The sequence below is a fragment of the Ranitomeya imitator genome, chromosome 1 (assembly GCF_032444005.1).
Source record: "Ranitomeya imitator isolate aRanImi1 chromosome 1, aRanImi1.pri, whole genome shotgun sequence".
Classification (NCBI taxonomy): Eukaryota; Metazoa; Chordata; class Amphibia; order Anura; family Dendrobatidae; genus Ranitomeya; species Ranitomeya imitator.
Genome location: NC_091282.1, coordinates 432,789,416 through 432,802,844, shown reverse-complemented (window position 1 = coordinate 432,802,844; position 13,429 = coordinate 432,789,416). Strand labels below are relative to the sequence as shown.

The 13,429-nt window shown below is 47.6% G+C and overlaps 1 protein-coding gene across 1 annotated transcript in view; it reads left to right on the top strand.

The window, feature by feature from the left end:
* SMC5 (structural maintenance of chromosomes 5) overlaps positions 1 to 13,429 on the top strand; it is a 277,372-nt gene that overhangs the window by 2,024 nt on the left and 261,919 nt on the right. The window contains exon 2 of the mRNA XM_069763546.1: positions 6,123 to 6,264. Within this exon, the coding sequence (XP_069619647.1) occupies positions 6,123 to 6,264 (142 nt within the window). The remainder of the gene's footprint in view (positions 1 to 6,122; positions 6,265 to 13,429) is intronic.

The window sequence follows — 13,429 nt, the reverse complement described above, 5'->3', positions numbered from 1 at the left end:
ACAACTGCTGACAATTCTGGTGCATGTTAGTAAATCTCCCTCCATGAGCTCCATTTGTCAAAAGGGTCTTTGCCAATTGTCTCTTCAGAGAGGAAGAGAACCTGATCTCTAGCGCCACCTATTGGAAGGAGCAATCCGAAAAGTCAATATCCACTTTTTAATGAGCCTTGTCTCATGACTTAGGATAAAAGCCAAACCAGAATGTCAATTTGCAGACACTGTTTCGGAGTATTGTCCATCCTCAATGCAAAGTATGAGATTTTATTTGGCTAGATAAGAGGCTTAGGACTGGGATCTAATAGATAACGTTTCTAAATTGGAAAGAGTGACAGGTCAGGTATTTCATGTCACTCTCCACAAGGCAAAACATTACCCCTTAGATCAAAATGATCTAAAAGAAGACATGGCTTTGTTGTCCTTAGCAACTAATCACAGCACAGCTTTAATTTCTTAACCCCTTAGCGACCGCCGATACGCCTTTTAACGGCGGCCGCTAAGGGTACTTAAACCACAGCGCCGTTAATTAACGGCGCTGGGGAAAAAGTGAATAGCGCCCCCCAGAGTCGGGTTTTCTCCGGGATCTCGGCTGCCGGGGGTAGCCGAGACCCCAGAGAACATGATTCGGGGGGTTTTTAACCGACCCCGCATTTGCGATCGCCGGTAATTAACCGTTTACCGGCGATCGCAAAAAAAAAAAAAAACGCGATCTCTTTTTAATTTCTCTGTCCTCCGATGTGATCGCACATCGGAGGACAGAGAAAAGGGGTCTCGGGTAGCCCCCCAATACTCACCTATCTCACCCGATGCTCCTCGTGTCTCCCGGTGGGCGCCGCCATCTTCAAAATGGCGGGCGCATGCGCAGTGCGCCCGCCGGCCGGCACCGAGAGAATCTTTGGGGTCTCGGCTGCCGGGGATAGCCGAGACCCCAAAGAACATGATCGGGGTCGGTTTTACCGACCCCTGTTTTGCGATCGCCGGTAATTAACTGTTTACCGGCGATCGCAAAAAAAAAAAAAAAAAAAAAAGTAAAGTGTAATTCTCTGTCCTCTGATGTGATCGCACATCAGAGGACAGAGAAATGGGGGGATTTGGGGACCCTAGCATACTCACCTGTGTCCCTGGGTCCTCCTGCTGCTCCTCCTGGCTGCCGGGGAAAAGAAAATGGCGGGCGCATGCGCAGTGCGCCCGCCATCTGTCTCCATCTGCTGGCCGGCAGGAGAACAGCAGTTGGGGCTAAAATTAGGGCTAGGGCTAAATTTAGGGTTAGGCTTCTTTCACACTTACGTCGGTACGGGGCCGTCGCAATGCGTCGGCCCGACATACCGACGCACGTTATGAAAATTGTGCACAACGTGGGCAGCGGATGTAGTTTTTCAACGCAGCTGCTGCCCAATCTATGTCCTGGGGAGGAGTGGGCGGAGTTACGGCAACGCATGCGCGGTCAGAAATGGCGGATGCGACGTACAAAAAAACGTTTCATTGAACGTTTTTTGTGCCGACGGTCCGCCAAAACACAACTGATCCAGTGCACGACAGACGCGACGTGTGGCCATCCGTCACGATCCGTCGGCAATACAAGTCTATGGGCAAAAAACGCATCCTGCGGGCACATTTGCAGGATCCGTTTCTTGTCCAAAACTACGGATTGCGACGGATGCCAAACGACGCAAGTGTGAAAGTAGCCTTAGGGCTAGGGTTGGGGCTAAAGTTAGGGTTAGAGTTGGGATTAGGGTTAGGGTTTGGATTAGGGTTGGTATTAGGGTTAGGGTTGGCATTAGGGTTACGCTTGGGATTAGGGTTAGGTTTGGGATTAGGGTTAAGGTTAGGGTTGTGATTAGGGGTGTATTGGGATTAGGGTTAGGTTTGAGGTTAGGGTTGAGATTAGGATTAGGGGTGTGTTGGATTTAGGGTTTTGATTAGGGTTATGGTTAGGGTTGACATTAGGGCTGTTTTGGGGTAAGGGTTGTGATTATCGTTAGGGTTAGTGATTAGGATTATGGATCAGGTTGGGATTAGGGTTAGGGATGTGTTGGAGTTGGGTTGGAGCTAGAATTGGGGGGTTTCCACTGTTTAGGTACATCAGGGGGTCTCCAAACACAACAGCCAATTTTACGCTCAAAAAGTCAAATGGTGCTCCCTCCCTTCTGAGCTCTGCCGTGCGCCCAAACAGTGGGTTACCCCCACATATGGGGCATCAGCGTACTCGGGATAAATTGGACAACAACTTCTGGGGTCCAATTTCTCTTGTTACCCTTGTGAAAATAAAAACTTGGGGGCTACAAAATCTTTTTTGTGGAAAAATATATATTTTTTTATGACTCTGCATTATAAACTTCTGTGAAGCACTTGGGCATTCAAAGTTCTCACCACACATCTAGAGAAGTTCCATGGGGGGGTCTAGTTTCCAAAACGGGGTCACTTGTGGGGGGTTACTACTGTTTAGGTACATCAGGGGCTCTGCAAACGCAACATAACGCCCACAGACCATTCTATCAAAGTCTGCATTCCAAAACGGCGCTCCTTCCCTTCCGAGCTCTGCCGTGCGCCCAAACAGTGGTTTACCCCCACATATGGCGCATCAGCGTACTCGGGATAAATTGGACAACAACTATTGCAGTCCAATTTCTCCTGTTACCCTTGTGAAAATAAAAACTTGGGGGCTACAATATCTTTTTTGTGGAAAAATTTTTTTTTTTTTATTTTCACGACTCTGCATTATAAACTTCTGTGAAGCACTTGGGCATTCAAAGTTCTCACCACACATCTAGATAAGTTCCATGGGGGGTCTAGTTTCCAAAATGGGGGTCACTTGTGGGGGATTTCTACTGTTTAGGCACATCAGGGGCTCTCCAAACACGACATGGCGTCCGATCTTAATTCCAGCCAATTCTACATTGAAAAAGTAAAACTGCACTCTTTCTCTTCCAAGCTCTGCGGTGCGCCCAAACAGTGGTTTACCCCAACATATTGGGTATCAGCGTACTCAGGAGAAATTGCACAACAACTTTAGTGGTCTAATTTCTCCTGTTACCCTTGTGAAAATAAAAATTTGTGGGCGAAAAGATCATTTTTGTGTAAACAAAAGCGATTTTTTATTTTCACGGCTCTACGTTATAAACTACTGTGAAGCACTTGGGGGTTCAAAGTGCTCACCACACATCTAGATAAGTTCCTTAAGGGGTCTAGTTTCAAAAATGGTGTCGCTAGTGGGGAGTTTCCACTGTTTAGGCACATCGGGGGCTCTCTAAACGTGACATGGCGTCCCATCTCAATTCCAGCCAATTCTGCATTGAAAAAGTAAAACGGCACTCCTTCCCTTCTAAGTTCTGCGGTGCGTCCAAAAAGTGGTTTACCCCCACATATGGGGTATTGGCGTATTCAGGAGAAATTGCATAACAAAATTTATGGTTACATTTCTGTTTTTACACATGTGAAAATAAAAAAAATGGTTCTGAATTAAGATGTTTGCAAAACAAAGTTAAATGTTCATTTTTTCCTTCCACATTGTTTCAGTTCCTGTGAAGCACGTAAAGGGTTAATAAACTTCTTGAGGGTATGATCACACGTTCCTGATTTCCATCCTTTTTTTTTCAGGACTGAAACCGCAGCTCTTTGCAGAAAACGCAGGTCCTTTTTTTGATGCGTTTTTTGATGCGTTTTTTGATGCGTTTTTTGATGCGTTTTTTGATGCGTTTTTTGATGCGTTTTTTGATGCGTTTTTTGATGCAGTTTTCTATGCAGAGTCTGTGTGTTTTCTAGGAAGTTTTTTAGGGTTAAAATGGCTGAAAATACCCTAACCCTACCCCTAACCCTACCCCTAACCCTACCCCTAACCCTACCCCTAACCCTACCCCTAACCCTACCCCTAACCCTACCCCTAACCCTACCCCTAACCCTACCCCTAACCCTACCCCTACCCCTAACCCTACCCCTAACCCTACCCCTAACCCTACCCCTAACCCTACCCCTAACCCTAACCCTAACCCTACCCCTAACCCTACCCCTACCCCTAACCCTAACCCTAACCCTATTCTAACCTTAGTGAAAAAAATTCTTAATTTTTTTATTGTCCCTACCTATGGGGGTGACAAACGGGGGGGGGGTGTCATTTACTATTTTTTTTATTTTGATCACTGAGATAGGTTATATCTCAGTGATCAAAATGCACTTTGGAACGAATCTGCCGGCTGGCAGATTCGGCGGGCGCACTGCGCATGCGCCCGCCATTTTGCAAGATGGCGGCGCCCAGGGAGAAGACGGCCGGACGGACAACGGGAGGCCGGGTAAGTATAAGGGGGGGAGATTAGGGCACGGGGGGGGGGGGGGCATCGGAGCACGGGGGGGGGGGCATCAGAGCATGGGGGGGGTGGGATCGGGGCAGCCACACTCCGCCCACGCACTTCCGCCCGCTTCCCCGCACTTCCTGCTGCAGCGGTTCGGCACCACAAACCGCAATAAAACCCGCAGATATATTTTTGATCTGCGGGTTTTACTGCGGGTTTGACCTCACAATGGAGGTCTATGGGTGCTGAACCGCTGCGGCTCCGAAAAAAGAAGTGACATGGTACTTCTTTTTTACCGCGGCTATTCAGCGCGGCTTTTTTTCCCGATTCCCGCATCATGTGCACAGTGGTTCCTGTTTTCCATAGGGTACATTGTACTGTACTCTGCATGGAAAATAGCTGCGGAACCGCAGCGGCAAAAACGCTGCGGTTCCGCAGAAAAAAACGCACTGTGTGAACATGGCCTGAATGTGGTTTTGAGAACCTTGAGGGGTGTAGTTTTTAGAATGGTGTCACACTTGGGTATTTTCTATCATATAGACCCCTCAAAATGACTTCAAATGTGATGTGGTCCCTAAAAAAAAAAATGGTGTTGAAAAAATGAGAAATTGCTGGTCAACTTTTAACCCTTTTAACTCCCTAACAAAAAAAAAATGTTTCCAAAATTGTGCTGATGTAAAGTAGACATGTGGGAAATGTTATTTATTAACTATTTTTCGTGACATATCTCTCTGATTTAAGGGCATAAAAATACAAAGTTTGAAAATTGCAAAATTTTAAAAATTTTCGCCATATTTCCGTTTTTTTCATAAATAATCGCAAGTAATATAGAAGAAATGTTACCACTAACATGAAGTACAATATGTCACGAAAAAACAATCTCAGAATCAGCGGTATCCGTTGAAGCGTTCCAGAGTTATAACCTCATAAAGTGACAGTGGTCAGAATTGCAAAAATTGGCTTGGTTCATTAAGTACCAAATTGGCTCTGTCACTAAGGGGTTAAACTACTTTGGTAAAGTGTAAGCTAAGCTCTTACTGATTGTTATGAGCAACAAAGACATCTTGTCCATTTGACCGTTTTGATATGTGACCCTATATGTGTGCTTGAACATGAGTTTAAAGTGGTTTTCTAGTTCCAGGAAATCCCTTTTTCTTTGCTTTAGCACCCACTGAACTTACCCTCCCAAGGTCCGGTGCCAAGTCTTCCTCACTGCTTCCCGAGTCTGTTATTATCTGCGCTCTGATGTCACGTCAATATCACTGCTGCCAATAACTGAGCTCAGTGGTTCTGCCCAAGTTGATGGCACGAGCCACTGAGCTCACTGATCAGCTGCAGCGTTGTTGACATTACTTCAGCGCTGCAGACAGTTTCACACCAGGAGCGGCGGAGGTTCATCACAGAACCTAGGGAGGGTGAGTTTTTTTTTCCTGTCTATATATCTCAAACTGCAGCTGGGGGACAATGTTTTTTTTCAAAGTGCTGAGGAGTATGATTGCGCTTTATAACAAAGCAAAATAAATAAGAAACCAAAAAAGTCTTAAGCTACTGTACATGAATAGATGGTCAGTATTTTACCTCCAGTATGTGTATGCCAAAACCAGGAATGGGTGATAAATACAGAAGTGGTGACGTGTCTATTATACTTTTCCTCTGACTGTCCCACTCCTGCTTTGGCTTACACATACTGAGGTAAAATACTGATGTGTGAATGTGGCCTAATGGTGAGTAGATAACCTGAAAATGGTTGAGATTCGCAGTTGTATCACACTATAGCTTGTTTTGTGAATGTGAACAGAACGTAAGTTATCATCTAAGACCTGTACGTTTTCATTTTAGGACTTACGATAATTGTGAGGTTTTTCCTGGTCCTGACTTAAACATGATCGTTGGAGCCAATGGAACTGGGAAGTCAAGCATTGTTTGTGCAATTTGCTTAGGGCTGGCCGGGAAGACTTCTTTTATTGGCAGAGCTGATAAGGTATTTTACGCTTTTCTGGTTTTACTTATGGTAACTATAATGGCCTATTATTCAGAAGGTGATCTGTCAAGTTACAAAGTTTTCCACTTCTCAATAGAATGAGGTATAACTTACTGATCTCTGGCAGTCCGTCCGACAGCTTGCACCCTCAGTAAACTCTAGAATGGGGAATTGAAGAGCCCTTTCTGAATGGAGACTATGTTGAGCCTACAGACCCCTGAGCCATTTATCTATAACTAGATGGTGGCCCGATTCTAATGCATCGGGTATTCTAGAATATGTATGTATATAGCAGCCACATAATATATAGCACAGGCCACATAGTATATTGGCGCCATGTAGTATATAGCAAATACTACGTGGCCTGTGCTATATACTGTGTGGCTGCTATATACATACATACATACATACATACATATTCTAGAATACCCGATGCGTTAATACAGGCCACGCAGTATATCGCACTGGCCCCCGCAGTATATCGCACTGCCTGCACCATATCCCTGTTAAAAAAAATAATTAAAATAAAAAATATTTATATACTCACCCCCTAGGTTCCAGCGAAGCTCCAGCGATACGCGCGCGGCTGCCGCCATCTTCCGTTCCCAGGATGCATTGCGAAATTACCCAGATGACTTGGCGGTCTCGCGAGACCGCTAAGTCTTCTGGGTAATTTCGCAATGCATCTCTGGGATCGGAAGCTGGCGGCAGGCGCGAGCGCATTGTCGGATGACAGAGGGTGAGAATAGCAGGTTTTTTTTTTTTTAATTATTTTTATCATTAGATCTTTTTACTATTGATGCCGCATAGGCATAGGCGGAGTGCGTTACCCGCGGCATAAAGCGGTGCGTTACGGCCGGCATTAACCTTGTGTGAGCGGTAACTGGAGGGGAGTATGGAGCGGGCGCCGTGCACTGACTGCGGGGAGTAAGGTGCGGCCATTTTTCAGCCGGACTATGTCCGTCGCTGATTGGCAGTTTTGCCTTGACCAATCAGCGACTTTGATTTCCATGACAGACAGAGGTCGCGACCAATGAATATCTGTGACAGACAGACAGACGGAAGTGACCCTTAGACAATTATATAGTAGATTATGGCTGTGGGGAAAGACGAGTAGAGTGCTCAGCTACTTCCGGCAATTCCATGGACAATGAATGGAATGTAGGTGCAAATGCTCGACTTGTATTTAGGTAGTACCTTTTGGTAATACCTATAGAGAATAACTTCTTAAATTGGCAGAAGCCCTCTAACCTTTTCCTGAAATAGGACATACAGCTGGTGAAATAAGTATTGAACCTGTCACCATATAAAAACGCTATGAGGTTAATCTGCAGGTTAATGGCGTTGTGAACCTGCCCGGCGCCTGCACTTATACTCCGCTACCTTGAGGATATGAACATTATTCCAGGCAGCCTTCTAGGGGGCGGTGGTTCATCCACAGCTCAGTGTATAGAGGGCGGCGGCTGTGACTACTGACCCCCTGATGCTGAGTGAGCTGTCAGTCCCTACTGGGGGCGAGGTTACATTCCCTTTTTACTATACACACAGCGGTGACTGAACCTGCACCAACACTGCCCCCTGAAACACTGCCAGGCTGAATAAAGTTAGTTTACTCGGACTCCCATGACAGCACGACGAGAGAGGGGATCCGCCCATTAGGAACAGGAAACCTACAGATACAAAAGGGCGGTACCTCTCCCTTGCCTCAGTTGGTTTCCTGTTCCTGAGGGGACGGGTGCCTACAGACAGAAGGCCCAGGCCGGCCGGCCGATTACGGTAGCGGGGGGGGTCCGGTGCGGAGATCCCTGGAGACGCCACGGTGGTCCTTGCTGGACTTCACGGCAGTGGTGTTCGCAGCAGGGAGCGGAGTCCGGAGGATTTCCTGCATCCATCAGCGTCGGCGCAGGTAAGTATTCCCATTGGTGGTGCGGCATGGCTGCGGGTGCCGGGCTCGGATGTGTGGGGAGCTCCGGAGCGCTGCCGATCCGCCCCCGGCGTCCTGCACCGCTCTCAGCATTTGCTGGAGCGTTTCCGGGTGCGGTGACGTGGGGGGGCGGAGTTTGGTAGCCGCTTCCGGGTCGCCGGACGTCTGCGCATGCGCAGGCGATCCAAGATGGCGGCGCCCATCGCATCTGAACGCCGGTTCGTCCAACAGCCCTCTGCCCTCCTTGCTGTGTCCAGAACCAATAGGGATAGCGCTGGCCTATCTGCGGACCGGATCCAAGGGGGATATAAGCAGGTTACAATGGTAGAACCCTGCTTTTGGTCGTAATCCGTCATGAAGAGTGGTGGTGAGCAGCAGCAGCAGCAGCTGTCAGACGAGATGCGTCAGAAGCCCAAAAAGGATAGAGGCGACCAACCCAGTCGAAAAAGCTCATCCGAACAGGGATCCAGAGCTTCGACTAGGAAAGAACCCCCTCGGATTCCGGTATTTGACTTGGGCGCACGGGTAAGTGACCTACGTGAAAGTTCACTCTGTGACGCGGGCCCCTTATACTTTATCTTTCCAGGGGAAGAAAAGTACGGAAAAATCCAAGCATAAGGAGTGTGCCCTCTGTGGAGTCCCCTTACCCGACTCTTGTACTAAAAAGTTATGTGCCCCCTGTATACAACAGACGGTGAGGTCTACAGGAGTGGTTGGGTGGAAGTGACCTTAGGTCAGATAGTGGTTATCACCTATATTGTCCTCCCCCAGGTAGCAGAAGAGTCCGTGAGTACGGCAAATTTAAAAGAAATGACCCGGCTAGAAGTAAGGGAGTCATTACGATCCCTATCCCAAGCGGAAGGCCCGAAGCATAGGACCCCTCTGGACTCTAATTCGTCAGAAGAGGAAAGAGAAGAAAGTATCTATCTCTCTAGTCCTTTCTCCTCTTCATCAGATGAGGAGTCTGGACGATTTTGTCTACCCTTGGATAAGATTGACAAGGTAGTCAAATCAGTTAGAAGCACGATGGGTATAGAGGAACCCAAATCACAGCCCTCAAAACAGGAGTTAATGTTTAGTGGTTTAGATCGTAAGAAACATAGATCTTTTCCGGTAAATGAGAAGATCCAAGAATTGATACTCCGAGAATGGAAGAAACCGGAATAAAAGGGGGCCTTACCGCCAGCTTTAAAACGCAGGTATCCCTTTGATGATCCAGTGGTGGAGACATGGGATAAAGCTCCGAGGTTGGACGCGGCAGTAGCAAAGGCGTCAAAGAAAGCCTCATTACCCTTTGAGGATATGGGGCCCCTCAAAGATCCCCTAGACAGAAAGGCGGATATCTTTCTAAAAGGTACCTGGGAGATGGCGGCTGGATCCCTCAGACCAGCAGTGGCTGCAACGTGCACAACCAGGTCATTAATGGTCTGGCTAGATCAATTAGAGTCTCAGCTGAAGGATGGGGCATCCAGAGATTCTATTCTGAAAGCGCTTCCGACAATTCAGAATGCTGCAGCCTTCCTATCGGATGCTTCTGTGGACTCTGTCAGGATGGCGGCCAGAGCGGCAGGTCTATCTAACGCGGCTCGCAGGGCCCTATGGTTAAAGTGCTGGTCAGGTGACATCCAGTCCAGAACTAAGCTCTGCGCCATTCCGTGCGAGGGACAGTATCTCTTTGGTCCAACGCTGGACGAGTTGCTGGAAAAGGCAGGCGATGATAAAAAGAAGTTTCCAAGCCTGTACTCGGCATCCTACCGCCGACCCTTCAGTCGAAGAAGATTTGGGCGTGGGAAGAAACGCGGGTCCTCTCCCACTAGAGAGAGTTTCAGATGGGAAGACAGACGCGGTAGAGGTACGGGATATATGTTTCGCCGTTCCTCAAAGGATCAGAAAAAACCAGACCAATGACTAGCAATCCCTGTGGGGGGTAGACTGTCAGCATTCTCCTCAGCATGGCTTGACATAACGAACAGTAGATGGGTCCGAGGCATTGTTACTGAAGGTCTAAAGCTGGACTTCAATCATTGGCCTCGGGATAAATTCAAATTAACCCCTTATCGTTCCTCCCCCCTGGAGCAAGCAGCCCTAGAGGCTGAAGTCATGAACTTATGCGCCAAGAATGTATTGGTGGAAATTCCAGATTCAGAAAAAGGAAGGGGATTTTATTCTCCTCTTTTTCTGATCAAGAAGCCGGATGGATCGTTTAGAATGATCATTAATCTAAAGTGTCTTAATGAGTTCCTGGTTAATGAATCCTTCAAAATGGAAACAATTAATTCAGCAATAAAGATATTGTTTAATCACTGTTTCATGGTAGTTGTAGATCTTAAAGATGCATACTATCATGTTCCAATACATGAAGATTTCCAGAAGTTCCTGAGAGTAGCAGTGTCAATGGAGGGTAGCATTCGCCATTTCCAGTTCAGAGCTCTCCCCTTTGGCTTATCAGCGGCTCCTAGGGTGTTCACAAAACTAGTGGCTGAGGTCATGGCGCACTTGCGAGAGTCCGACATCCTGATCATTCCCTACTTGGATGACTTCCTTATAGTAGGGAGCTCAGCAGACCATTGCCTGTCCCAGCTAGAAACAGCCACATCCAGACTGGAGCGTCTGGGGTGGATCATAAATTATGAGAAATCTCGTTTACAGCCTCAAAAAATACAAAGATTCTTAGGACTGTCATTAAACTCAGAATCCCAACAGTGTTGTCTTCCTCCCGACAAATCATTACATATCCAGCAACAGGTGTCTAAGGCAATTGACAAACCATCCATGACCCTTAGACAGGCTATGTCACTATTGGGTTCCTTAACCTCTTGCATTCCCGCTGTCCGTTGGGCCCAATTCCACACCAGACCATTACAATCTGAGGTGCTGATTAAAGGGAACCTGTCACCCCGTTTTTTGAGATTGAGCTCTAAATACTGTTAAATAGGGCCTGCGCTGTGTGTTCCTATAGTGTATGTAGTGTACCCCGATTCCCTATGTATGCTGAGAAATAACTTACCAAAGTCGCCGTTTTCGCCTGTCAATCAGGCTGGTCAGGTCGGGAGGGCGTGGTGACATCGCTGGTTCTTCCTCAGCTTTACGTTGGTGGCGTAGTGGTGTAGTGGTGAAGACACAGCGCGCGATCTGCGCTGTAATCCCTTGCATCGGTGGGGGCGGCCATCTTCCTGGGGCCGCGCGTGCGCAGATCGAGTGCTCTGCTGCACGGGGCTTCAGGAAAATGGCCGCGGGATGCCGCGCGTGCGCATTAGAGATCGCGGCGGCCATTTTCCCAAAGCCGAGTTTGCATCTCGGCTTTGGGAAAATGGCCGCCGCGATCTCTAATGCGCACGCGCGGCATCCCGCGGCCATTTTCCTGAAGCCCCGTGCAGCAGAGCACTCGATCTGCGCACGCGCGGCCCCAGGAAGATGGCCGCCCCCACCGATGCAAGGGATTACAGCGCAGATCGCGCGCTGTGTCTTCACCACTACACCACTACGCCACCAACGTAAAGCTGAGGAAGAACCACCGATGTCACCACGCCCTCCCGACCTGACCAGCCTGATTGACAGGCGAAAACGGCGACTTTGGTAAGTTATTTCTCAGCATACATAGGGAATCGGGGTACACTACATACACTATAGGAACACACAGCGCAGGCCCTATTTAACAGTATTTAGAGCTCAATCTCAAAAAACGGGGTGACAGGTTCCCTTTAATGACAAAATCTTACAGGGGTCCCTGCAGAGTCAGGTTACTTTAGGTCCAAAAGTACTCACATCTCTTAAGTGGTGGCTAGTCAGTGAAAATTTATCGGCGGGGGTTCCCTGGGTGTCTCAGGTAACACGTGTGGTAACAACTGATGCTAGCCCTGCGGGTTGGGGAGCACACATGGATGACATGATGGTTCAGGATCTATGGCCCCCTCCCCTAATATCAGCCTCCTCCAACCAGAAAGAGCTAATGGCAGTAGAGCTTTCAGTGAAAAAATTCCTCTCATATCTGCAGGGCCATCATGTCAAGATCCTATCGGACAACCGGGTGACGGTCGCGTACATAAATCATCAGGGTGGAACTCATTCCGAGTCACTGATGAGAGTGGCGGATCGTCTGTTCCAGACAGCAGAGAATCACTTTTTATCCCTATCCGCTCTACACATAAGAGGAAAGGAAAACGTCAAAGTGGACTTTCTAAGCCGCAACACCTTGAAGCAAGGGGAGTGGTCCCTAAACAATCGTGTGTTCGATCAGATTGTCCACAAATGGGGACATCCAGATGTAGATCTATTTGCTACCAGGGACAACCGGAAGACAACAAAATTCTGTTCCCTAAATCCCAGGGAGAATCCTCTAGCCGTAGACGCTTTTCTGATCAATTGGGATTTTCAGCTGGCATATGCATTTCCTCCACTCTGCCTATTACCCTTAGTAGTCAGGAAGATAAGAGAAGATCGAGCAGGGTTATATTGATTGCCCCATTCTGGCCCAGAAGGGCCTGGTTCACTTGGCTCAGGATCATGTCAGTGGAGGATCCCTGGGTGCTTCCGGAGATTCCGGATTTGCTCTACCAGGGTCCGATCAGTCATCTGCAAGTAAAGAACCTTCATTTAACGGCATGGATTTTGAAAGGGCGTTACTGAAAAACAAAGGGTTCTCCCCGAGTTTGATTGAAACCCTTATGAAAAGTAGGAAACAAATAACCACAACGATTTACGCTAGGACCTGGCGAAAGTTTCTGGCCTCTTCTGATTTCAATTTAGAAGAAGGAATACCTGTAAAACAAATTTTAGAATTCCTGCAAAAAGGCTTAGAGCTAGGTCTATCCACTAGTACTCTAAAGGTACAGGTCTCGGCCCTAGGGGCTCTATTCTCCTGTAACATCGCCAATAATTACTGGATCTCAAGGTTCATTAAGGCATCCAGTAGATCTAGACCCATTCAGAAAGATAGATCTATGCCTTGGGATCTCAACTTAGTCCTATCAGCATTGACTAAAGAGCCATTTGAACCTTTACAATCAGCTTCAATTAAGGCCCTATCCCTTAAGACAGCGTTTCTGGTAGCAATTACATCTGCCCGTAGAATAGGAGACATACAAGCTCTCTCCAGGGTATCCCCTTATACAGAGTTTCTACCAGACAGAGTAATCCTCAGACCGGACCCAGCCTATTTATCAAAAGTGTCATCACGGTTTCACAGGTCACAAGAGATAATTTTACCATCCTTCCTCCCTAATCCTGCTAACCCTAAGGAAG